Source organism: Hyperolius riggenbachi, chromosome 2, assembly GCF_040937935.1.
Source record: "Hyperolius riggenbachi isolate aHypRig1 chromosome 2, aHypRig1.pri, whole genome shotgun sequence".
In the NCBI taxonomy this organism is placed as follows: domain Eukaryota; kingdom Metazoa; phylum Chordata; class Amphibia; order Anura; family Hyperoliidae; genus Hyperolius; species Hyperolius riggenbachi.
In genome coordinates, this window is record NC_090647.1 from 363,845,619 (window position 1) to 363,873,481 (window position 27,863).

Here is a 27,863-nt window from a genome sequence, read left to right on the forward strand (position 1 = left end):
TTAACTATTAATTCATTCATTTTAGCAACCACAACTATTTTCTGATATGATTCAGGTGATATTTGTAAGGTTTTGCAATCCAATAACCAATCCAAGTTTCCAATCCAAAAATAGATTGAAATTCAATTGTTTATTTTATTTTTTCCGCCAAATATTCATGGGTGGGACAAGAGCCAAGAACAGCAGGCGACCACATCAATTTATATTGCACCTGTGCACCAATTAGTACAAAGCTAAAGGGGGCAAAGTTTATTTTAGCTGAAATCCTGTAGAAATCGAATGGTGCACGTTAGAACACTTGATCTAGCAAACGATCAACATTTCCATCGAGGTGAATATCGCTTGCGACATCAAGTGTATGCCATGGCCCATACTTATGGACAGCATTATTAAATCTAAACTTGCACATAAGCAGCTAAGGTCTTATTTAAAGGTTTACCGAGGCAAATTGTCTGTGACAAATGAGGCAGTACATTGCTCCAGGCATATTTGCATACACTGCATTCTCTGTTCCCCTCCGATATGCTCCTGCTGCCCTCGTCCCAACCACGCAGATCTACATGGCTACAGAGTACAATCTTTTGAGAAAATTCAGTCCGTGCCTTGTCCTTACTAATCACAGCTGCCAGACAACAACTTAGAACTGTGTTAAGAGTTTAAAGTTTAATTGCACATTTAAATCCTTTGATGTTTGTGTGGAATGTTTTACCACAGGAAGTAGTTATGGCAAACTCTCTATTTGCATCTAAAGTGTACTTGACGGGGGACTAAAAAAATGTATTCATACCTGGGGCCTCCTCCAGCCCCCTTCAGGCTGTTCACTCCCTTGCCGTCCTCCCGAGCTGTCTGGAATTCTCTGCTAGCTGGCTCAGTAATTCCTCCAGTCGGGGAATGCGCAGTCCGTCTACGCGTTCACTCCATCGCGCTCCCGTCACCGGGAGTGTTTGGTGCCTGCGCAGTAGTGCTGTGCAAGCGCAGAATGCTCCCGAGAGAGCAAAGGGAGTGTGTGGCTGGGCCGCTCATGTGCAGTATGCCCCTACTGGAGGAATACCAGGGCAGCTAGCGGAGGATGCAGGCGGCATGGGAGGACGTCGAGGAAGCGATCAGCCTAAAAGGGCCTGAAAGAAGTCCCAGCTATGTATAGATTGTTGTATTCCCCGTCACGTGTTTCCTTTAACCCCCCTGGCGGTATAAAAAAATCTGCCAGGAGGGAGCGCCGCAGTTTTTAAAAAAAAAATGTTTTCCTATATCATGTAGCGAGCCCAGGGCCCCGCCCTCTTCAATCGCCTGCAGCGATCTCTGATCAGGAAATCCCGTTCAAAGAACGGGATTTCCTGGAGGGCTTCCCCCGTCGCCATGGCGACGGGGCGGGATGACGTCACCGACATTGGGACGTCATTGGGAGTCCCGAACCACCCCTCAGCGCTGCCTGGCCTTGATTGGCCAGGCAGCGCACGGGGTCTGGGGGGGGGGGGGGGGCGTGCGGCGCGACGGATAGCGGCGATCGAGCGTGGGGAGGCGGCGATCGGTGTGCTGACGCAGCTAGCAAAGTGCTAGCTGCGTGCAGCAAAAAAAAATTAAACAAATTGGCCCAGCAGGGCTGGAGAAAACCTCCTGCGCAGCTTACCCCGAAACTGCCAAGGAGGTTAAGGGGGGATGTAGATGCTTTCCTTGCATTGAAGGACATCCATGGCTATAATTACTAGGTAATTGCCAGCGGTGTTGATCCAGGAATTAGGGGTCAAACCCTTGTAAAGAGTTTTCACCTTCCTCTGGGTTAGCTAAGATATGTGAATGTGTAGGCTAGTACCTTATTTTCTGGTTGAACTCAATTATTTTTTTCAACCCAAACAACTATGTGTGTTGTGAGAATCGGGACCACTATTTTCATTTGTTATATATTTACTAATAATTTGTTATTATCCTAGTGGTTGGTTTTTGCCAGCCAAAGGGCTTTTACTGCTTGTAAAATCTTAATACGTAAGTCAATTTTGCTGCGATTGGAGCTCTGCCAAGTCTGATTCAAAATGATGACTTGCTGTACCTCTGTGGTTTTAGTACCACCATTTCACACTTCCTTTATGTCCATTCATGGTTTATATATTCACCTTGGTTGGTTTTGTATTATTTTTTTCATGTATTTATATGTATATGCGTTTGCTTGACAAGTTATAATATATGTTAACGCACTGTGGAATCAGGGATAATTTCTGTATTACACCAGCTTATTAGTCAACAAAGTGGTACTTGTGGTGTGAGCCCAGCATGTTCAAGTTTGTTACTGCAGTACCAACATCATACAATGGAATAGCTGACAGGTTCCTCTATAATGCTGCTTTTAAAGAGGAACTCCAGTGAAAATAATGTAATAAAAAAAGTGCTTCATTTTTACAATAATTATATATAAATGATTTAGTCAGTGTTTGCCCATTGTAAAATCTTTTAAATCCCTGATTTACATTCTGACATTTATTACATGGTGACATTTTTACTGTTGGCAGGTGATGTAGCTGCTGCATGCTTTTTTGGCAGTTGGAAACAGCTGTAAACAGTTATTTCCCACAATGCATCAAGGTTCACAGACAGGAAACCGCCAGGAGTACCAAGGTCCTCAGAGTTTTTGTGGTAGGGGTTTCACCACAATATCAGTCATACAGCGCCCCCTGATAGTCTGTTTGTGAAAATGAATAGATTTCTCATGTAAAAGAGGGTATCAGCTACTGATTGGGATAAAGTTCAATTCTTGGTCAGAGTTTCTCTTTAACAGTTTCAGGTACTGTGGGGAGGATTTTTGTATTACAATGGTTTATAGATTAACAAAGTTGTACTTGTGGTTGAAACCCAGCATGTTCAAGTTTGCTACTGCAGTACCAACGCCATGAATGGAATAGTTGACAGGATGCTCTTTCACCTTGCTTTTAAAAGTTTTGATATTGTGTTCTGCTAGGAACAAATTGAATGAATGATTCTTTCATCTCACAACCTATGCCATTGAATGTCAACTGCTGTGGAAGAACTCGTCATGTGTAATTTTTGAGTTTTGAAAACATGCTTCCATCAACTCTCAACACCTCACACTTAAAGCGGACCTTAAAGAGAAACTTCTACTAAAAATTGAACTTTATCCCAATCAGTAGCTGATAGCCCCTTTTACATGAGAAATCTATTCCTTTTCACAAACAGACCATCAGGGGGCGCTGTATGACTGATATTGTGGTGAAACCCCTACCACAAGAAAAGTTCAAACTTTTGTCAGTTTCCTGTCCGTGAACCTTGTTGCAATGTGGGAAATAACTGTTTACAGCTGTTTCCAACTGCCAAAAACCATGCAGCAGCTACATCACCTGCCAACAGTAAAATGTTTACTGGAGTTCCTCTTTAACTCAGAACTCCTCTCTGCTCTATAAGATACTCAACAACATAATAACCCTTAGGGCCTGTTTCCACTACACGCAGATTGGATGCAGAATGGATGCAGAAAAACTGACTCCAGTGAATGTCTATGGGCCTGTTTCCACTAAACGTGATTTCTCTGATGCAGATTTTCCCATAGGTATTCATTGGAGTCTATAAGGGCCTGTTTCCACTACACGCAGATTTGATGCAGATTGGATGCAGAATGGATGCAGAAAAACTGACTCCAATGAATGCCTATGGGAAAATCTGCATCAGAATAATCGAGTTTAGTGGAAACAGGCCCATAGGCATTCATTGGAGTCAGTTTTTCTGCATCCATTCTGCATCCAATCTGCGTGTAGTGGAAACAGGCCCTTAAAGAAAAACATTTCTTTTGTTACAGATGATGCAAATCTTGCAATACATCTACAGTGTTTAGACTTCCTGCTTTTATGGAAGCACACATACTGTTAAAGTGAACCTTAAGTGATTAAAAGAAATAGAGTTTTACTCACCTGGGGCTTACCTTAGCCTCCTGCAGCTGATCGGTGCCCACGACGAGTCGCTCTGATGCTCCGGGTCCCGCTGGCGACCACTTCCGGTTTCGCCGTCAGGACCCGTCAGGCTGGGGAACGCGGCTGATACTACGCGTTCCCAGCCAAAATAGCACCCCTATGCAGCCGATCAGCTGCAGGGGGCTGAGGTAAGCCCCAGGTGGGTAAAACTCAATTTCTTTTGATCACTTAAGGTTCACTTTAACATCCTGTGTTTACCAATAAACCCTCTTCCGTGGCAGGCAGCTGACACAGCTGAGGGATCAAATTACAATTTGTGCTTAGTCACAGATAAGTGAGAATTAGACAGACTAAATTCTCTAAATGCATACTGTCTGTAGTTCTCACTGTTTTCCTTCTGTCCTGTGCAAGAGTTAAGGTCCACTTTAAGGACGGGTTCAGATGGCCGGCGACTTATTTCTCTGCGGCCAAACACTTTTCTGCTACAGCGCAGAAAAGGATTTGTCATCGTTCGCTGTTGTTTTTGAGCCATAGGGAGATAAACTGTAACTGAAGACGCTGCCCACTCCAGAAGCTGCATGAAGCTTTGGGGAAATCTCAATCGAGCCCTGTGCTTGACTAAATGATGCCAAACAATGGTAAACGGTGTGACATGAATGCTCCCATTCTCCTTAAAGGAATCGTCAGGCAAAAAAAAAAAAATGACTTTCACTTACCTGGGGCTTCTACCAGCCCCATGCAGCCATCCTGTGCCCTCATAGTCCCTCACTGCTGCTCCGGTCCCCCGCCGCCAGCTAGTTTTGATTTTGCCGACCTCGGGGTCGGCGGACCGCCACGCATACATTTACACGCATTCCTGCTGGTGCATGAAGCTATCACGGACATAAACACATACATTTTTATGCATGGTGCAACGCGTAAATTTTCGCTGCTTGGAGACTGTTAGATGGCGAAACCACCGTCTTTTTACTGTGTACAGCGCTGCGATCTGCAGCAGCACTGCACTGGGGACAGCCGTGTGACACGGCTGTCCCCCTGGGGTGCGAGGGGAGTGATCGGCTCTCATAGGCTGAAGCCTATGAGAGCCGATCGCTATGATTGGCTGGCGGGGGGTGGGAGGGAGGCAAAGGGGAAAGAAAAATTCATTTATTGAAAATAAAATACATTAAATATTTTTTAAAAAATAAATAAACAACTGGGGGGGGGGGCAGGGGGTGATCAGATCCCACCAACAGAAAGCTCTGTTGGTGGGGAGAAAAAAAGGGGAAACACTTTCTGGTAAACCGCAAAATTGAATTGCATACCACAGATTTTTTTTAATTAATAAAATGAATTATTTAAATCACTTCCAAACCCCCTCCCACCCACACCCCAGTTACCAAGCAAACAAATTGAAAAAAAAAACAGTAAAAAAAAAATCCATAAATAGTTGACTTATGGACTTGGTGTCACGGTCAGTTACCTGTCCAGGCGAGGCGGTCGGCATGTACGGATGCTGGCAGTCTGTCGGTGCTCTCCAGTGTGCGTTGCATTGCGCGGCGCAGGCGTTGGTGCCGGAAGGCGTTGACGTAGGCGTTGTGTTTCGCGCGTGCACAGGGATGGTTGTTATGCATGTTTGTTCTGACAATGCGTCTGCGAGTGTGCGTGCGCGTGATTGCGCATGCGCCCGTGCGCATTTGCGTCTGCGCATGAGCACGCTGCGCGTTGCGTGAGGCGTGCATGTGTCTTTGTGCATGCGCCCGCTGTGCGTTGTGCGTTGCACGCCAAAACGTCCTATTTAAGTCTGGAGAGTGCAACAGCTCAGTGCTGTAGTATTGCAGCTAGTGTTGTGTTCCCGTGTCGTGACCTAGTGTCTGCCTGTTTGCCTGATTCCTGGATCCTGACCTCGGCTTACCTGATTACCCGCTCTGTTACTGAAGCCGGCCTGTACGACTGCCCGCTTTGTTGATGACCTCTGCCTGCCTGACTACCCGCTCTGTTGCCGAACCCTGCCTGTATGACTACCCGCTCTGGTGCCGACTTCTGCTTGTCCTAGGATCTGCCTTGCTGTTTACTACACTGGTCTCTGAGTCCTTGCACTACCAGGCTCAGCCAGTGAGGAGTGCCGTGGTTCCAGCCTGCTTACCTGATCTCCGGTTCCAGCGAGCACTCCTGCCTCTTGTATACCTTGGTCCTCCTGTCACAACTCCAGGAATACCAGGTGTCAAGCTGCAAGGGTCGCTACACTCAGCACAACGGTCTCCGTCACCAGAGCCTCGTGACATAATACTACAGCCAACAATGGAGACCGTTGAGGTAGAAAATGTGTTAAGCACCCTTTGCAATCAAGTGTCTGCTCTGACTGAAGCCCTTAAGGAGCTACAAGCCGGACATCAACGCCTGGAAGGCCGAATCAACACTATGTCCTCGGTTGCACCTGCTTCCAATCTGCCATCTGCCCCTGCCGCTGCATCTCAGTTAGCTCCACCCATCAACCCTGCACCTGAAGCAGCCTCCGCAGCAGCGCCCGAACCCCGGGTACCTACACCGGAACGCTTTTCAGGAGGCAGATCTAAGTTCCGGGCCTTCCAGCACGCCTGCCAAATATACTTCGCCTTGCAACCACGTACGTTTTCTCTTGAAGAAACAAAGGTGGGATTTATTATTGCCCTACTCCAGGGAGAACCTCAAGCTTGGGCTCACAGGTTAATGGAGCAGAAACACCCAGCTCTAACATCAATGGAGACCCTGTTCACTCACATGGCTACTTTATATGATGATCCACAACGTCAAGTAACAGCTGAGATGGGGCTGCGCAATCTTCGCCAGGGCCGAAGACCCAGAGAAGAATATACGTCAGAATTCCGCAGATGGTCAGCTGATACTGACTGGAATGAGGGAGCACTTAAACACCAGTACCGTCTTGGATTATCGGAGTCCCTGAAAGATGAGCTTGCTCGGGTTGGAATACCAGCTACCCTTGAGGAGTTGATCGAATTAGCAATCCAAATCGATAGACGATTTCGGGAATGCCAGATGGAAAGAAATGCAGGTGGCTTGTCTCGTGCATCATGGGTCCCTGCTTTTCCAGTCTCCTCCGCCACAGTGCCTGCTGAAGTAGGGGATCAAGGTGAACCCATGCAGCTTGGAGTCATGCGTCCATCATTATCAGCAGAAGAAAGAAACAGAAGGAGACAAGGAAATCTGTGTTTCTACTGTGGAGCCGCCGGTCATCTGATCAGAACTTGTCCAGTCCGACCTGCAGGTGAGGGTCGCATTTCTAGAGACCCACCTTCCGGTGGCCCCGCAATAGCCACTAACCATTTTATCATTCCTATCTTGTTCCAGTTCCCAGGAAGAACCATTAGAACCACTGCCATCATCGACTCCAGAGCCTGCAGTTGCTTTATGGACATTAATTTTGCCACTAATCATCAAATTCCGGTACAAAACCGCAAAGAACCTCTCCATATCCACTTAGCTGATGGATCAACAGTCAGCTCTGGACCAGTTACCATGGAAACCATTCCTGCCACGGCCCTGATCTTTGAAAAACATCAAGAACTAATCAAATTTGACCTGCTGACTTCTCCAATGTTTCCGGTAATCTTAGGATTACCTTGGCTTCAAGCACACAATCCACTCATCAACTGGAACACAGGAGTGGTTTCTTTCAACTCAGTTTACTGTGGGAGCTGCTGTTTACCCATGAATCCTGTTTCCACTGGTCCGCTGCTTTGCACATCAGAGGCACTTCGGAACACCGTTCCTCCCCAGTATCACGAATATCTTGACGTATTCGACAAGAAGGGAGCAGATTGTCTACCACCTCACCGTCCCTATGATTGCCCTATTGATCTAATCCCCGGCTCCAAGATTCCGTTCGGACGAATGTTTCCGCTTTCTGACCCTGAACAAGAAATTCTCAGACAGTATATTGAAATGAACCTGAGGAAGGGTTTTATCCGCCCATCCATTTCTCCTGCTGGTGCGGGGATTTTCTTTGTGCAAAAGAAGGATAAGACACTTCGACCCTGCATCGACTATCGGGAATTAAATAAGGTCACCATCAAAAACCGTTATCCATTGCCTTTGGTGCCAGAACTTTTTCAAAAACTCAGTGAAGCCAAAATTTTTTCAAAACTGGACTTAAGAGGAGCGTACAACCTGGTGAGAATAAGAGCGGGAGACGAATGGAAAACCGCGTTCAGATCTCGTTTTGGACATTTCGAGTACCTGGTAATGCCGTTCGGACTCTGCAACGCTCCAGCAACATTCCAGTATTTTATCAATGATGTGTTGAAAGACTTTATTGACCAATTCATAATCGTATATCTAGATGACATCCTGGTATTTTCGTCAACTCTGGAAACCCATCGTCATCAGGTGTGCCAGATACTCGCTCGTCTCAGGCAGCATCAACTCTTTGACAAGGCTGAAAAATGCGAATTCGAGAAGAGATTAATACAGTTCCTGGGACTAATTACATCAGACAAGGGATTTGTAATGGATCCTCAGAAGGTTCAGGCAATTCTGGATTGGCCAGCCCCCACCAACAGGAAGGCAGTTCAGAGGTTCGTGGGCTTCGCCAATTTTTATTGACGCTTCATAAGGAACTTTTCTGCTATAATTCTTCCCATTACCCAACTCACGCACTAGAATACACACTTTTCTTGGAATGAGCCCAGGTGGCATTTGATAGATTGAAGCAACATTTTACATCCGCTCCTGTTCTTAAACATCCGGACCCGACACTGGCATTTGTATTGGAAGTGGACGCATCCGACTCAGCGGTAGGGGCAGTGCTATCTCAAAGACAAGGAATAAAAGCACTACTGCACCCAGTGGCATTCTACTCAAGGAAGCTCTCGGACGCAGAAAGAAACTATGATGTGGGGGACAGAGAATTGCTGGCTATCAAAGTAGCATTGGAGGAGTGGAGCCCATACTCATCTTCACGGATCACCGGTACCTTGAATATCTAAAGACCGCAAAAAGATTGAACCCGAGACAGGCCAGGTGGGCACTCTTCTTTTCAAGATTCATATTTCACATTACGTACAGACCAGGAGCAAAGAATACTAAACCAGATGCTTTATCCCGCATGTTTCCTGAGGATGAAGGAGCAGGAACACATGATACAATCTTGTCCGACCAGAATTTTCTGATTATTCAACCAGCCTTAGCCGACCAGTTTCGCCAGGGTTCAGCCGATCCACCGGAAAAATTCAAGGACTCAATGAAGAAAAAAGAGGGACTTTGGTGGTGGAATGATAAATTATTTGTTCCAGAAGAGTTTCGTCCAGTAGTGCTTGAGACTTGTCATGACCACAAACTGGCAGGGCACTTTGGAGTAACCAAGACCCAGGATCTGGTGCATCGCTCCTTCTGGTGGCCAAACTTTAGAAAGGACTGCAAGTTGTGTGTTAACTCCTGTCCCACGTGCTGTCGGTTTAAAGGATCGAAATCCAAACCATGGGGCCTACTAAATCCACTACCAGTCCCACCTAGACCCTGGCACTCCATCTCAATGGATTTTATCGTGGAGCTCCCAAGATCTGAAGATTGTAATACTATCTTTGTAGTGGTGGATCGATTGTCCAAGATGGCTCACTTTCTACCTATGGAGGGCATACCTTCAGCACAGACAACGGCCAACACGTTTATAAGAGAAATCGTACGGTTGCATGGAGTTCCAGCAGATATCATCTCTGACAGGGGCTCACAGTTTACGTCTCGCTTTTGGAAGGCCTTGTGTGAGTCTCTAAATATCAAATTGAACTTTTCGTCAGCTTATCATCCTCAGTCCAACGGCCAAACTGAACGTACCAACCAAACTCTGGAGCAGTATCTGAGATGTTTCCTGTCTTCCTCTCAAGACAATTGGGTTCAGCTATTACCATTAGCTGAATTCGCTTACAACAATTCCATGCCTGTACGCAACAAACCCCGTTTTTCGCCAACTATGGCTTTCATCCATCATTTCTGCCGAATCTTCTTCCGGAATCCTCAGTTCCTGCCGCAGATAACCTGATCAAAAATCTACAGGATAACAATCAAATACTACAACAAACTATGGCCCGGGCCCAGGAGAGTTACAAGAGGAAAGCTGATCTGCACAGGAGAGGTAACCCTGATCTTAAAGAAGGGGATACTGTCTGGCTATCCACTGTAAATCTAAAGTTGGCTTGTCCATCCAAGAAACTGAGCCCTAAATCGATTGGGCCATTTGCTATCAAGAGGAAGATAGGACAAGTGGCATATGAATTGGACCTTCCGGACAATCTGAAGATTCATCCGGTCTTCCATGTATCACTACTGAAACCCACTAGTCAAGATTAGAGATGTTGCGAACTGTTCGCTCGGCGAATATCTCTGGGGCTTTTACTACTTCCGGGTCGCACTGACCCGGAGTAGTACGCCTGCGCTGCCCGGCAAAGCGCGTCCTAGATCGCGCTCCTGTTGCCGGGCACTCTCTGCGCATGTGCGTGACGTCGTTCATGACGTCACGCACATGCGCAGAGAGTGCCCGGCAACAGGAGCGCGATCTAGGACGCGCTTTGCCGGGCAGCGCAGGCGTACTACTCCGGGTCAGAGCGACCCGGAAGTAGTAAAAGCCCCATGCTTTCAGAGATGTTCGCCAGCGAACGGTTCGGGAACCGTTCGCTACATCTCTAGTCAAGATCCCTTCCCGGGCCGAAGAACGACTCCTCCACCACCACTTCTGGTGGACGGAGAAGAAGAATATGAGGTGGAAACAATCCTGGACTCCAGGAAGAGATACAATCAGATCCAGTACCTCATTAAATGGAGGGGTTATGGCATAGAGAAAAGTTCATGGGTACCGGAAGCCAACATCCATGCCTCTTGATTAATCAACAGATTCCTCAGGGAATTCCCTGAGAAGCCAGCCCCTGGCGGCATCCGGAGGGTCCCGGCGGGGCGGCCTGTCGGTGCTCTCCAGTGTGCGTTGCGTTGCGCGGCGCAGACGTTGGCGCCGGAAGGCGTTGACGTAGGCGTTGTGTTTCGCGCGTGCACAGGGATGGTTGTTATGCACAATGCGTCTGCGCGTGTGCGTGTGATTGCGCATGCGGTCGGCGGGCTGCCACGCGTACATTTACACGCATTCCTGCTGGTGCATGAAGCTATCACGGACATAAACACATACATTTTTATGCGTGGTGCAACACGTAAATTTTCGCTGCTTGGAGACTGTTAGATGGCGAAACCGCCATCTTTTTACTGTGTACAGCGCTGCGATCTGCAGCAGCACTGCACTGGGGACAGCCGTGTGACACGGCTGTCCCCCTGGGGTGCGAGGGGAGTGATCGGCTCTCATAGGCTGAAGCCTATGAGAGCCGATCGTTATGATTGGCTGGCGCGGGGTGGGAGGGAGGCAAAGGGAAAAGAAAAATTCATTTATTGAAAATAAAATACATTAAATATTTGTAAAAAAAATAAATAAACAACTGGGGGGGGGGGGGAGGGGGTGATCAGATCCCACCAACAGAAAGCTCTGTTGGTGGGGAGAAAAAAAGGGGAAACACTTTCTGGTAAACCGAAAAATTGAATTGCATACCACAGATTTTTTTTAATTAATAAAATTAATTATTTAAATCACTTCCAAACCCCCTCCCACCCACACCCCAGTTACCAAGCAAACAAATTGAAAAAAAAAAACAGTAAAAAAAAAATCCATAAATAGTTGACTTATGGACTTGGTGTCACGGTCAGTTACCTGTCCAGGCGAGGCGGTCGGCACGTACGGATGCTGGCAGTCTGTCGGTGCTCTCCAGTGTGCGTTGCGTTGCGCGGCGCAGGCGTTGGCGCCGGAAGGCACTGACGTAGGCGTTGTGTTTTGCGCGTGCACAGGGATGGTTGTTATGCATGTTTGTTCTGACAATGCGTTGGCGCGCGTACGTGCGCGTGATTGCGCATGCGTGCGCGATCGCACTTGCGCATGCCCACGCTGCGCGTTGCGTGCGGCGTGCATGTGTCTTTGTGCATGCGCGCTGTGCGTTGTGCGTTGCGCGCCAAAACGCCCTATTTAAGTCTGGAGAGTGCAACAGCTCAGTGCTGTAGTATTGCAGCTAGTGTTGTGTTCCCGTGTCATGGCCTAGTGTCTGCCTGTCTGCCTGATTCCTGGATCCTGACCTCGGCTTGCCTGATTACCCGCTCTGTTACTGAACCCGGCCTGTACGACTACCCGCTTTGTTGATGACCTCTGCCTGCCTGACTACCCGCTCTGTTGCCGAACCCTGCCTGTATGACTACCCGCTCTGGTGCCGACTTCTACTTGTCCTAGGATCTGCCTTGCTGTTTACTACACTGGTCTCTGAGTCCTTGCACTACCAGACTCAGCCAGTGAGGAGTGCCGTGGTTCCAGCCTGCTTACCTGATCTCCGGTTCCAGCGAGCACTCCTGCCTCTTGTATACCTTGGTCCTCCTGTCACAACTCCAGGAATACCGGGTGTCGAGCTGCAAGGGTCGCTACACTCAGCACAACGTGACACTTGACTTTTTTTTATTATGTATGTCATGAGGGTATATTACTGTTATTTTAGTACTTAAAGTCGTACAGTTGATGAAACACAACCCCCCCCCCCTCCCCCCCCAAAAAAAAAAATACACCTTTACCTCATTGACACCATACATTGTACTAGGAACATAATTTAAATGTTGTGATAGCCAAGACTAATGGGAAAATAAAATGGGTAGGTTTTATTTATAGTAGCGTTGCATATTTTAAAACTATAGGTGATGGAATTGGAGTAATAGTGTATTTTTTGTGTGTGTGTATTTGCCTATAAAATGCATAGAAAATAAAGTAATTACTGAAAACAGGTGTAGCTCACAAAAAGCTTAATTTGTGGTGAAAAAAAACAAGATATAGTGTAGATCATTTACGTGTTATGAGTAGTGATTGGCGAATGAATGGGAGGAGCACTGACAGGGGAAAATTGCTTCTGTCCTGAAGGTGAAAACACCTGTAGGCTGAAGTGGTTATACATACTCTTAGTGCGCCAATATATCCAGGTATTTAAGTTTTTCTTTTTTTGTGGCCATGTTAAGATTGTCTTGACACCAGGAAACGAAGGTAATATTTTCACTTCAGGCATAAATGAAATGGAACACCATAAGAAACTGTTTATGTGAATTCCTAAACCATTCCCCTCCTCTCATGTTTACTAATGTATGACAAGATCTTTAATTACAGCACGTCCATTCTTGCATATTGATTTTAACAGAAGTATTCTATGCTCATGCTGAGATGTGGCATCCTTTGCCTTGGTGGAGGGTAATCACAGAATTTTATTGTAAGGTGTGTTTTTAAAGGAGCTAAAATGTATTGTACTTTTCTTTCTTTCTTTCTTTTTTTAAGGTATTCAATATGTAGCCAGCATTACTGCTGTCATGGCTCCTCACAAGTACTCACCAGCTATCACTCTGACCTCTATTATATAGCCTTTTATCACATGTCTTTCCAGATTTTCCCACAGAGCAACTGTCATATGGTCATGCGACACATGGTAGTTTTTTCCTCCAGCCCTTTAACACACACGTTCCAATTTTTCTTCACAAAAAAACTATCAAAGCATAAACTGATTATGCTAACATATTGCATTACTGATTTTTCAGCTATAAAAAAAGCTTTGAAGAGTGTTAAGGTGCCCATTAATAATACAATCTTGATTGTACACTCTTACTAAATGTATTTGGTAGAAGGGTAAATGAGTAAATATACTTTGCATGAGTGCTTTAGGAAGTCCCTCATATTACATAGAAGTGATAAGATTGTACAATCAAGATTGGATCATTAGAAGAACCTTGAGAGAAACAATGCAGGGAAAGAAAACTTTACAGATATGCCGCTCAGATGTGGACATGTCTCTTGTATGTACTAAAAACAACTTATCATTTACTTATCATGCAGCCAGTTCAAAACCATGCTGTGTCTTACAATACTACCTGACCAGGATCAGGGAACAAGCATAGCCTACTTTGTTACAGAGGAATTAATCTGGTGACAAAGTCAGAATAGGAGATGGCATAAGAGCAGGGCCAGTTCTAGACTTTTTGCTGCCTGAGGCAAACTTGTAAGGATGCCCCCCCCCCCCCCCCCACACACACACACACACAGTTAGAATGATTGCACAGCACCCGACAATTTACTCTGCTTCCTTTAATGTTCTCAGTCAGCAAGGGAGCATATGCAACAACCTAAGACATGACATGCTGCAGCTCAACACAATAACACACTGGCTGGCTGGCTGCCTGTGAGTCTGTGACAAACAAACTGGTCACCCTCAGCCAGTCGGCCGTCCTCCATTCCTCCTCAGTCAGGACAGCAGTGCCACCTGCTCCCTTCTGCTGTGCAAGTCAAATGAAACTCTGCTGCTCTCCTGCCTCCCCCCTCCTCATTTACTGTCAGACTCCTCACACAGCACAACAGGCTGCTTTCTTCAGTGATGACCTCTTTACCTCGCTCGCTCTCCTCTCACTTCTCCTCCTCCTCTGACTGCATGCTGTAAGTGTAAACACACAGCACAAAAATGCTGCCCCTGTAATCTCTGCACCTGATGCAAGTGTTTTACCTTGCTTCATGAGAGAACCGGCCTTGCATAAGAAACACTGAACTGACTCACTGTGTGACCTGTAAATACAGTATATGGTAGTACAACAATTAGTTATATATAGACATTTAATGTTTGTTAACAGCTGGATGTGCTGAAAACGGAATAACTGTAGGTGCACATATCCTCCTCAGACATCACCTTCCCTACCTCTTTAGGCCCCGTTCACAGTGGGGTGCAACGTAACAGACGCTTTGAAAGGATCTAACGGCATGCAGCATCCCAACACACTGCATGCAGTGTGTTACCGCCAAACGTGCAGGTTAACAGTGACCGTGATGAATACTTTTCATTGGCTGTATGCTTCACTGTATGTGACATATAACAAGTGTTGCGACTTATCCTTTCCATTGCGTGGCATTCCTGCTGTTACAGGTAATGCAATGTCCACTGTGAACATAGCTGTAAGAAGGTGCCCATTAATGGTACAATGTACTGTGGGAAACCTCAAAGCTCACTCCAACCTGAATAATTGCAAATACCTTCTGTTGTAAGAAGACAAACGTCTGGTTTGTATAGCATTTTAGTACGGAGGCTTTTTGCTCTCTTTCGGCCCCTGAGGCTCCTTTTCCGCTTGCAAGGGCAAGCTTCTTTTTCCAGTCAACGCAACTGTGAACCGCCGAGAGCGAAATGCAATCGCTGCAATAATCGCGCAGCACTACGATTGCGCTTGGGGAAAAATCATAACACGCTAACTGGGAAAACATACACCACGATTTACATGTAAATCACGGTGCACTGGCGATCAGCAAAACACCTGCGATCCGCTTGTTTAAGCAGATCGCGGCTAGTGGAAGGGCCCTTATGCCAGGAATACACGGTACGTTTGTACCGCTCTATTATGCCGCCCGATCTATTCCCGCTCGTCCCTGTGGGCGATTCTCTTATCTTCTGCTCGTTTTCCTTCTCTTTTTCCATTGTCTCGCCCGCGGTATCGAGCGCGGAATCAATCCGGCAGGTGATCGGACATGTCGTAAATGATCGATCGAGCCATCTAATGGCTCAATCGAGCGGTACAAACCGCGTATTCCCAGCATTACACACTCCTAGGAGTTTTGGTTCACCATGAGCTTGCTGTGCAATCTGTAACTCTCAGTGAAATTGTAACACATTACTTGACCAATACTACCATCTAGTGGCAATTTTCTATTACTACATATTGGTTATGAATGACAACACCAAATTTAAAAAAAATTTGTGTATGAGGTTTTCTACACCTTTTGAAGAAATTTCTGCCATCTAAAAATTCACAATAGCTATAAAAATCTTAAACTACAGATGTTGTAATAGAAATTTGTGTCCACAAAATCGGACACATTAAAAAAACAAACAAAAGGAGAATAGGAGATTTCAAGCCAAAAGGTTGCTGGAAAGCAATCTAAGGAGTGTTGAACAATTTGTGTAAGGCCTACTGAGCACTTACAAATCAAGGTCAGGTCAATGTTGTATTTTATCCCCACTAACTCTCCCCCAAGTTTCCTACTGATAAGGCTTCCTCAACTAGGAAGCTATTTTGAGGTTTCATATCTTTAGGTGCACTGGAACGAGTCTATATTTTTACCCCAAGAAAACTGACATAAATGATTTAGTTAAAAAAAGTGAGAATCCTCTTCAGAGGTTCAAAAGCTAGAAGATGGAAGCACTTTTAGGTACCCCCTGTTACACCAAATGTTTTGTCCAGATACATTTTTATAGCCATATACCTCAGTTTTAGCTCCATAGCTGAACCCCATTGCCCTCTGGAGCCAGAGATTGGTGTAACCAAAAATACTTCTGCCAGGGAGTGACTTTGTCTGTAGTACTGCAGTTGGCCCATTTGGCACTTCTAACCTTGCTGAGATGGTATGCCACTACCCCCAGTTTTGGGATAATTCTTATACTCCATGCAAGGTGAACTGGAACCTTCACCCTTGAGGAAAAGTACAAGTGTGCATAATCTCTCAGACCTTCCAAGCACAGAGGCTAGAATTATTTCATAACACAGCTGTAAGTGATGTGATTTTAAGTATATCTAAAATCGGTATGCTACTGTGAATGTTTTATTCAGTTGTTGATATGGATATAATAAAGACTAAAGGTTATAGCTTGTAATATAACGCTTGCTTTGCTGAGCTTAATGCAGTTACACTTCTTATAAACAACTTGCACTAAAACCTCATGTGAATTTAAGTACTTTGGTTGGGCTGTTACATCTGTTATACTCAGTTTTTATATTAAAAAGTATATGTCATATACAAATGATGCTGAATACGAATGTATGGTTAATTAGGAACATCAAGGAACGATTGTCTCTAAACAAGTGTCTTGTGTAACCACTGAAACCTACTCATCAGTGAATGGAGAAATTCCATTCACCACAGCAATGGCACACCAGCAGTGAATTCTGACATTGGCTCTGGTTCTGTGCACAGCTTTTGTCGTTATGTAACTTTAGTTGTATACAATACTAGCTGTTACTTTACCTTATTTTAGTGCTGGCTGTGGGAGAACTGGAGTTCTTTGTGTAGTTGATTATATCTGGAGACTGCTGAAAGATAAGGTAAGACTTATGACTTATTTTCCTAGATAGGGGAGGTAAAGTTTACATCCCTACCTACTCTAACAGTATACTTACCCTCTTCTCTTTCCCTAACCCTACTTCTGATTAACACCATTAGCGCTAAGCTTAACCCCATTCCAATCACAACTCCCATGTATCTAAAACTTCTCATCTTAACCATAAGCTTAACCTTAACCCTTTCTGTAATAAATGCTTAACACTAACTCTGACCTTTCACCTATCCCTAGCCTTAGCCTTACATTAATCTCTTTTGAAATGTTGTTAACTCTAAGCTAACCAAAACTGCTACACATTACATGTTAGCCCTCTCAGTAAATCTATGCTGGTTCTTAAAGGACAACTGAAGAGAGAGGTATATGGAGGCTGCCATGTTTATTTCCTTTTAAGCAATACCAGTTGCCTGGCAGCCCTGCTGATCATCTGCCTCTAATACTATTAGCCATAGCCCCTGAACAAGCATGCAGCAGATCAGGTGTTTCAGACTTTAAAGTCAGATCTGACAAGACTAGCTGCATGCTTGTTTCTGGTGTTATTCAGATACTACTGCAGAGAAATAGACCAGCAGGGCCAACTGGTATTGATTAAAATGAAATAAATATGGCAGCCTCCGTATACCTCTTACTTCAGTTCCCCTTTAATTCACCTCAGAATGCATTTCAAACTCCTTTGCATTTAAATACTTCATCCGCTTATGTCCCACTTCTATTTCCAATCTTAGAAACAAATATACCCTTAACCACCCACTCTGCTCCTCCAGTGACTTTCTAACGACTTCCTCACTATCTCCCTATGTATGGCTGCAGCACTTGTCTAGGGCTGCCCTATATCATCTGAACATAACTCCTTCACCCAGTCAGGCTTGCTCATAATTTTCAATCAGATAACAAGCCCTTAAGCTCATCTCTTCAAACTCACTTACCATCTTTCTCTCTTTTAATCACCTCTAATTAGCCACAGTTCCGATTCCCTGGTCTTTTGCATTCTTTGCTCCCACCCTATTAGACTGTAAGCTGTATCGGGGAGGGTCCTGTCTTCTCCAGTGTTATAGTTTGCATGTCTTATATATGCATGTTTGTAATCTGCACCCCTGTTTGTTTTACTGTATAATATGTAGCCCTTTTAGGGCCTATTTCCACTAGTTCTGCATCAGTTCTGCATCCATTTTTCTGCATCCAAATTTCTGGATGTGGCTATTTAGCACCTGTTTTCACTACAAGCAGATTCTGGATGCAGAAAAACTGACTCCAATGAATGCCTATGGGCTTGTTTCCACTAAATGCGATTTGCAGATTTCTGCTTCATGCATCATTTCCCATACAATGAATATGTTAGTGGAAACAGGCCCATAGACATTCATCTGATTCTGATTGGAGTCAGTTTTTCTGCATTCAGAATCTGATACAGAAATCTGCAACATACACAAAGTTCAAAGACAGAAAGCCCATAAAGATAGCACCACTCTAATGAAATAGTAATATTTATTCAAAAAATATATATATAGCATAGATACAAAATATATGACATCTTTAAGTTTCAAAAAAGATAAAAACAATTAAAACCGACCAAATGGTCCAATATGGTAACAGCTGCATACAATCATGTCTTTAAGCGAATCAAAGGTACAATCCACCATATAAATATAGTCACAGATATGGCACAAAATATTGCCTATATGATCGCCTCAGTGTGCATCTAATCAGAGCACACACAAGGTCGAACCCGGGTTCAGCAAGAAAAACATATAAATATATACATCCACATACAATAGTGTAAATAGCAAGTGCAAAAAATACATATATCTATAATAATGGAGCAATAGGAAATAATGTGCAAACCAGCAAGGGCTGCTATATCAATAAACCTGGGAGCCTATAGTTAAAGTGCATAGAGTGAAAGAAGTGCCATGAAAGAAGGATATTTAGCCCGGGAAGACCAAGGAGGCTGGGACAGTGCAGCTGTAGATAAAGAGAGGTCCCATCAGCAAGCTCCGCGGGCGTCACCCCGCTTTAAAAGGAGAGGAGAGGGATACCGTGTTGCAGGACACCAGATAGGCGTTTAAATAGGAAGTCCAGAGAGCGGAGCAGACGCCCCAGAGATCACCGCGCGTCAAGCGGATGTGACGTCACGGGAAGGGAAGTAGAGTCTGGCGAGGATCCAGGAAGAAGAAACCACGCTGGAGCGCAAGCGGCAAGAAGCCGGAAGGTGAGTAGATATAGCTAAATGCCAATAGTTACAGAAGGACAGTGTTGGAGCAATAGTGTAGAACGAAGGAGGGATGGCAGAGAACAGTAAGCGACCACCAGAGGGGGAACATCCTAAGCTGAATAATACAAACTAATAGCACAATCACCATAATTCATATATTTTGTATCTATGCTATCTATATATTTTTTTGAATAAATATTACTATTTCATTAGAGTGGTGCTATCTTTATGGGCTTTCTGTCTTTGAACTTTGTGTATGTTTTTTGAGCCCTTGCACACTCCCATTTACACAGTTTAGAGTTGCGGACACACTGCTACCGTTTAGAAATCTGCAACATGCCATCCATAATTTTTCTGCATCAGAAAAATTGCGTTTAGTGGAAACAGGCCCATAGGCGTTAACTAGAGTTTTCTGCATCCAGAATCTGCGTGTAGTGGAAACAGGCCCTTAAATAGAAGTTAATGATAAAATACAAAACTTGGAACTGTCAACATTTCCATTTTAACTTACAAGGCAAAATACATTCCACCCTGTCAGTTTGAGCCTTGTTTTTTAACCAGTCTAGCAACATCCACTTCTGCTTTGTCACTATGATGACAGTCCTGGCGATTGCAGACATTTTGGAAAGTACAACTGTTAAAATCAATATTTCAGAACTGAAAGTTTCTTGGGTTAGAACATTGGAATAATTAACGTATATTCATCTATTCATGTCTCGTTGTCATAATATTTTGCTTATGGATGATTTAATTTCCATCCTTGAATGCAAATGAGAATCAGTGTTCATAAAAGTGCATGCTGCTTTATTATGTGTGCCAAAAAACATAGAGCTTGTAAGAGCTGGAAAGGTTAGATGTGAGAGAAGGGAATCTGAATGTATGTCTGTTAAATGTAACAATAACACTGTTTTATTTTCATGTGTGACTAGATTATCCCAGTTAATTTTAGCATTTATTCCATCATACAAGAGATGAGAACTCAGAGGTCATCACTAGTTCAGACTAAGGTATGTTTAATGATAATCCTGAAGCTTGTTACATGGAGAGGTGGGAGATTACTGGCTGATCCACAACGTATATATTACAAGATGTGGCTTTTTACATTATGAAGCTTAGGGCTTCTTCACAAAATATACACGCAATGCTGTGTGCAAGCGATTATTGTAATGTGCTAGTACTATGTAAAATGATTGCAATTATGATTACATGTCATTTTATTTTCAAAATCGATTTGATATTGAATTGATTTCCCGTAATCCATTCATATATTTTGCATGTTATGTGAAATTACAAACGGGGCAATTGTAAACGATTTGCCGAAAAATGTTCACGCAAGCCAAAATGCTTAGGGGGAATAGGGAGAATAATGGTAACAAGTCAAAGCATTTATTTTGAAAAAGGCACTATATAAATACTAAATAATAATAATAATAATAATAATGACCTTGTCGTTTTTTTTACACAAATGAAAATAGTTGGATTTGCTTGCCGGTAAGATGCTCAAGTCCCGCTCAGTGCAAAACACAAGCTGCTGCAAAAAGCTGGAGAAGACTATGAAGTCATGCAGACAGTGCAAATACCTGTCAATACATAAGCTTCCATCAACTGCACACTTAAAGTCTTGAAAAAATTCCATACACCTCTTTTATAAAGAGTCATTTGTTTTGTTGTGACAGATATATATATATATATATATATATATATATATATATATATATACTGTATATATATTTTACAGTATATTATTATTATTTGGTATTTACATAGCTCCGACATCTTCTGCAGCACTGTACAAAGTATATTGTCTTGCCACAGAAGCTCCCAATCTAATCCCTACCATAGTCGTATATCTGTGTGTATCGTGTGGGGTATGTATCGTAGTTGGGGCCAATGTTTAGGGGAAAGCCAATTAACCTATCTGCATGTTTTTGGGGATGTGATAAGAAACCCACACATGCAGACACGGGGAGAGCATACAAACCCTGTGCAGATAGTGCTCTGCCTGTGATTCAAACCTGGTACGCAGCGTTGCCAGGAGAGAGTGCTAGCCACTATGCCACCATGCTGAGATATATATATATATATATATATATATATATATATATATATATATATATATATATATATACTGTATACATTTTTCACAAAACTTAAGATTTCTGTTGACTGTTTTTTATTATAGGAACAGTATGAGCTTGTCTACAGAGCAGTGATCTGCCTATTCAAAAAGGAACTGGAAAGAAGTAATACAAAAGATTTAGCACAAACAAATGTAAGTACAGTAATTAATGTCTTTAAGTAAGAAATAAAACCTACGTACACAAGAACCTAGCTTGTACCTAAAGTTTTACCTATAACTGTAAATACTTTTAGTTTGCTCTACTAATCTCCCTAAGATTGAAAAATTCTCACAACTAAAGATGGTTGTTATTAGGAACAAGGAGATGAGCAGCAGCACAATACACTAAACAAAACAATCCTTACCAGATCACCTGCAGATATGACACTAGCTCCTCGAGTCAGCTACTGGGGCAGTGAGGACAGTTCCCAGGTATGGTCTAGTGCTGAGGAGTCATAGATTAGTCCCGAAGTTCTGAACTATATAGTAATAGGCCCAGTGGCACAAAGCATAGTCTATTTTCCAACCTTTCAACAATCTTTGTTGTGGTATGATACGGCCCAGGCAAAAGCTGCCAACTTCTGCCACCAGATAACAGACAATGGATAATAATCCAGAGCAACTGTGCAGGATCTAGCAGGTTCCATTTCCAAAACAAATAGCTTGTAAAGTTTTTGTAAAAACAAAACAGAGGACACCGAGAGCCCAATAGTGCAATATTGTCTGGTAAGCTCAATATATAAAATAATGTCAAAGGTTCTTATACTCACAAAGGTGGGTTACCATCAGGCAACCACTTGACAGGCAGGTGGGGAGTATTAGTACCTGACCCCACTCAGGTATAAAAGTCGCTCTCTGTAGATAGGAAAATGGGGAAAGAACCCCTCCACACGCTTTATGGACCTGAACCAGTTTTTTATGTTCCTATACTGCCTGATGAAGCAGGACTGTTGACCGCGAAACGCGTTGCGATTTTATGGAGTTGTGAATAAATTGTATATATATTTTTACTCTGCATTTGAGTATATGTCCACTACCAGAGGGAGGTAAGTCCACCTCGACTTCCCTCTTTTTATCATTTTTAGAACATTGTTTTACTCTGCTTGGCGCCTCTGTTCGTGCATATTACAGCTTGTAAAGTTTGTACGTATTATTTATTTTTAGAAAGTTTCCCCATGTCTTTAATAGTTTTCTGAAACCAAAAAAATACAGTATACCTGTGGATTAACAAGCCTCCACTTAAAATTTGAAGTGAAAAATTCACTTCAGGTTTCATACATAGAAATGTATGAATACCATAGGCATAGAGCCTTCCCGTCCGTCCTGTCGTTTCTGCACTGTACCCGGTTAAGTTACTCATCCTCTTAGGTCTTGGACACTCCTCAGGACAACATTGAAGGATTCATGTAAAAAGGTTGAAGTTCCCTGTGTAAAGTTCTGTAAAGCACTGTATAAATGAATAACCTAAATTAAATTCCCAGGTCAGCAGACTTATAACTTCTAGATCTTAAAAAGGATCAAAGTTTGCTTTCTGGAAGAATAGACACTGCTATCTTTTATTGAAGAATAATGTAAATGTAGCTGTTAGATTGATTTACCTGTATTTTCCATGTAAAGTACATCAAAAATACAAATATGCTCAAGGGATACAATTAAGATTAGTCCCGCTCTGCTTAGAGTAGGTAATCAAGGAATATTCTCAGCATCTTGTTATAATATTGTTATGTTAGGTTCAGGTTCTCTTTGCTTCTGTGTATTATGCTCAAGATTAAAAGCAAGCTCATTTAATGGAATACTGTGCTCTGCAGTGAGATGTGCTCTTATCCCCTCTTGAGCATTGTTGAAGCTCTTTATGTGCTGCATATCTAAATTTGAATATGTATGTTCAAAACATCAAACAGTTCAGTGTATTTCATCCTGTCCTTGTAATGGCCCTTAATGAGCTACTTGGTCTAGTTCTATCATCAGATGTGCACTACATTGTACTTGCAGAACAGAGCTGGCCATGCTTTACTAAGAAGAAACACACTATCTCCCTGAAGCATTTCAATATACCAATATGTCATTTAAATGGTTTTCAAAACCCCTTCGTTTTGCACTGGTTAACCTAATTTTGTTTAACTTTTTGATTAATGTAATTTTTCACAATTGATCATTCTATTCAGAATTGGTTGTTATTATTATTATTATTGATTTATAAAGCGCCAACATATTCCGTGGTGCTGTACAAAGTAAGAAACAAACATGGGGTACATAATAATACAGACAATGGTGTACACCAATATACAAGATACATAATTAGTGACAAAATACAAAGAATTATGCAAAATACAAATTATCGAATTGGTAATGACAGTGATAAAATTAACATGATGAATAAAATGTATAATGGTTACCAAGACACAAAAGGGGGAGAGAGCCCTGCCCTTGCGAGCTTACAATCTAAAGGAAATGGGGGGGGCGACAGGAGGAGGGGTAGTATGCAGCAAATATATAGATACCTAGTAGGAGTGCAATTTGGTCTTAGTACAAAGGGAAGTGGCCTAAGGTAGAGCATATGCTTGTAGGAACAAGTGTGTTTTTAGAGAGCGTTTAAAGGTAACAAAGGTTGGCGAGTGACGGATGTGTTGTGGGAGGGCATTCCAGAGGAGGGGTGAAGAGCGTGCGAAGTCTTGTAAACGTGAATGTGAGGAGTTGATTTTAGAGGAGTACAACAGAAGATCATGTGCCGATCTGAGATTGTGATTGGGTTTCACTGGAGATTAGTGAGGATATGTACCGGGGAGAGAGATTGTGGAGAGCTTTGTAGGTTAGGGTTAGGAGTTTACACTGAATCCTCTGGTTAATTTGCAGCCAGTGAAGAGCTTGACAAAGAGGGATGGCAGAGGAAGATCGAGAAGAAAGATGAATGAGACGAGCAGCTGAGTTTAGTACCGACTGGAGCGGGGCCAGTTTGTTAGACGGTAGTCCACAAAGTAGTACGTTGCAGTAGTCCAGACGAGAAATTATGAGAGCATGTATTAACATTTTAGTTGTTGTGAAGAAGCGCGGAAGAGCCGCCGCCATGAGTCAGCGGCAGGCGGCTCTTTCCGCGCACGGCGGGTACAGAGCACGGGGAGGCAGCCGCCTCCACTCAGTCCGAGGCGGCTCTCCCCGTGCAGGGCATGGCGGAGCGCGGAATAACCGCCGCGTTGGACGCGGCGGTTAGCGCGCATGGCCCCATTACTGAGGCACCGCAGAGCGGTGCTGGTGTGGCTGGGACACATAGTCCCTCTAGGTTTAGAGTGACGCGCACGCGCGCACTCAGGCAGGGAAAATATGACGGCCAGAAATGAGTCAGCTGACCAGGCTGGTCAGCTGACTCTGGCTCCACTCCTCATTGGTCCAGCACTTAGGGAGGTGCTGGAGGGACACCTGTGTATATATACTGCCAGCTGTTCAGTTGCTGGTTGTCTGGCGTTGCGAACACATACATGGGAGCACTCAGACCTGTAGTCAGATCCTTAAGTGTGCCGGGACCAGCTGGAGCTGTTCTCCTACACTTAGCTAGATTCTGTTGATAGCTAAAGTACTAGTTTGATTGTGATTATCTGTTATGACTCCTTGCCTGCCTGACTATCCTCCTGAACTCTGATCTTGTACTCTGCCATTCTGATACTCTGTTGCCGAACCTCGGCTCGTTCTTAGACTCTGCTCCTGCCTCCTGATTTTGTACCTCGATATATCTGATACCCTGTTGCCGAACTCGGCCTGTACCTTAGACTCCGCCTCTGCCTTCTGAATCTGTACCTTATCTGTCCGTGTGGTTACGACCTGGCTTGTCCGACCTCGAGAACCGACCTTACTATTGAAGGCGGTTCCTCGTCCTGTTAGTGACACTTCCTCCAGAGTGTCACTTTCAGACAATCCTTCCTACTCTCAGCCTGACTCCTCCTGTCTTGGAGAGTTCAGGTCTTCGGAAGGAATCCGTGCAGTACTCCATACTGCGCTGAGGCCTAGTCCTCTAAGTGTTACTGTTGCACCTAACACTACCCTCTACTCAGGTAAACAGAGGTTAGCTGGTATATCGGATTATCAGTGATACTGCAGATCACTTATAATCTGGTATATATCTGTATTCCCAGTGATACTGCAGATCACCGGTAATCGGATCCTCTCTGTGCTTCACCGATCGTTACAGTTGTGTCTTGAGTGAGAAAGGGACGGATGCGAGATATGTTTTTGAGTTGGAGATGGCAGGAGCTGGTTATGGAGTGAACATGAGGAATAAAAGAGAGAGATGAGTCGAATATCACCCCCAAGCACCGAGCTTTGGGAGCTGATGTTATGGGAGTGTTATTAACATTTATTGTAACTTCAGGCAGGGAGGTGGACAGAGACGGTGGAAAAATTATTAGTTCTGTTTTACTCATATTAAGTTTTAGGAAGCGAGAGGACATTAAGGAGGATATAGCAGACAAGCAGTCAGGAACACGTTTAAGGAGGGAGTTAAGGTCTGGGGCAGAGAGGTACAGTTGTGTATCGTCTGCATAGAGGTGGTATTGAAACCCGAATGAGTTGATTAAATCACCAAGACCATGCATGTAGATGGAAAAGAGGAGGGGACCAAGGACAGAGCCTTGGGGAACCCCAACAGACAAAGCATGAGGAGAAGAGATCTGATCTGAGTAGGAGACTGTGAAGGACCTTCCAGAGAGGTAGGAAGATAACCATGTGAGAGCAAGGCCCTTTATTCCGACATTTGAAAGTATTTGTAGGAGTAAGGAGTGGTCGACAGTATCAAATGCTGATGACAGGTCAAGAAGGATGAGTATGGAAAATTGACCTTTGGATTTGGCTGTAAGAAGGTCATTGGCCACTTTAGTAAGGGCTGTTTCCGTGGAGTGGTTGGAGCGAAAGCCAGACTGGAACTGATCAAGTAGGGAGTTAGCAGATAAATAATGGTTTAATTCTGCATGTATATGGCATTCAAGTAGTTTGGATGCAAATGGGAGAAGTGACACTGGGCGGTAGTTGGCAAGTGTGGTAGGATCTAGAGAAGGTTTTTTTAAGTAGTGGTGTCACAACAGCTTTTTTGAGTGGGGACGGAAGATGCCAGTAGAGAGGGACAGGTTAAATAGCGTTGTTAGTGCAGGCAAGAGAGATGAGGATAGCTGCGGAATGAAATGGGAGGGAATAAGATCCAAAGAACAGGTGGTTAGATTAGCTATGGCAATTATAGAGGAGAGAGAGTGTTCAGAGAGTGGAGAGAAGGCAGTTAGAGAAGAGTCAATGAGAGGTGTGGAGGTGGAATTTGAGGGCTGCATGGAGAATTCACTTCTGATTTTGTCAATTTTATCAGTGAAGTATGTTGCAAATTCTTCAGCTGATAAGCAAGATGAAGGAGAAGGAGGGGGGGGATGGAGAACGGAGTTGAAGGTGCTGAACAAGCATTTTGGATTGTGTAAATGGGCGGATATTAGGGAAGAAAAAATGAGACAGATACTTACCCCAGGAGAGGGAAGGCTCTGGGTCCTATAGAGCCTTCCCGCTCCTCTCCTGGTCCCCTCGTTCCAGTGCTGGCTCGCCCGGTAGCAGTATTTGACTAAATTAGTCAAATACTGCTTTACCCGGCCGAAGGAGGTTTCAGAAGTCTTCAGGGAGCCCGAGTGCTCCTGAAGAAGGGCAGCCCTGTACTGCATCTGCGCAAGCACGCTCTCTTGCACGCTCACGTCTGTGCAGTATGGATGCGCAAGCACGCTCTCTTGCACGCTCACGTCTGTGCAGTATGGAGCCGCACGTCTTTGGGAGGACACGGCTCCCAAAGACTTCCAAATACCCTTTTGGCGGGGGATTGAAACGGGGGGGGGGGGGGAGCCAGCACAGGATAGAGGGCACCGAGAGAGGAGACGGAAGGCTCTATATGACCCAGAGCCTTCCCTCTCCTTAGGTAAGTATTTGCTTCATTTTTTAAAAAATGCGGTTCTGTGGATAAATAACAAAATATGTTTCACAATTTCTTTGCAGGTATTAGGAGTTGCCCCATGCCCCCGGGACACAAACGACAGCTTAACAGAACTGGCTGAGGGGTAGGTATCTAAACTGAAATACACCACACTTATGATGCCTGCTGAGTGAGGTTTGATTGAATCCCTCTAAAAATGAAAATATGCAACTTATTCTAAAAACAGTTTTTTTAAAAAAGGAAGAATGTAATGAAACGAATTTTGAGATATATTCAATAAACCCCATACGATATTGAGGGGAAATCTCAGCCAGCACACAGGACACAGGACATGTAAAACAAGTGTGAAAATTAAATACTGATTAAATGTGGGTGCTGGCAGTGCCAATAAAATAGCAATATGCCGAAAACATCCTAATTCAAGTCTATAAATTAAAATAAGTAGGGCATGTCCTACAGTAAAGGAAAATAAGATTGACTTGTTAACAAAATAACCACACAGTAGAGCATT

At 44.0% G+C, this 27,863-nt stretch overlaps 1 protein-coding gene across 1 annotated transcript in view; it reads left to right on the top strand.

Annotated features, from left to right (window-relative positions):
* The window catches only part of PTPN22 (protein tyrosine phosphatase non-receptor type 22), a 202,673-nt gene that overhangs the window by 109,155 nt on the left and 65,655 nt on the right, over nt 1-27,863 (top strand). Inside the window, exons 9-12 of the mRNA XM_068265572.1 lie at nt 16,997-17,063; nt 20,219-20,296; nt 21,472-21,561; nt 27,415-27,476. Coding sequence (XP_068121673.1) covers nt 16,997-17,063; nt 20,219-20,296; nt 21,472-21,561; nt 27,415-27,476 — 297 coding nt within the window. The remainder of the gene's footprint in view (nt 1-16,996; nt 17,064-20,218; nt 20,297-21,471; nt 21,562-27,414; nt 27,477-27,863) is intronic.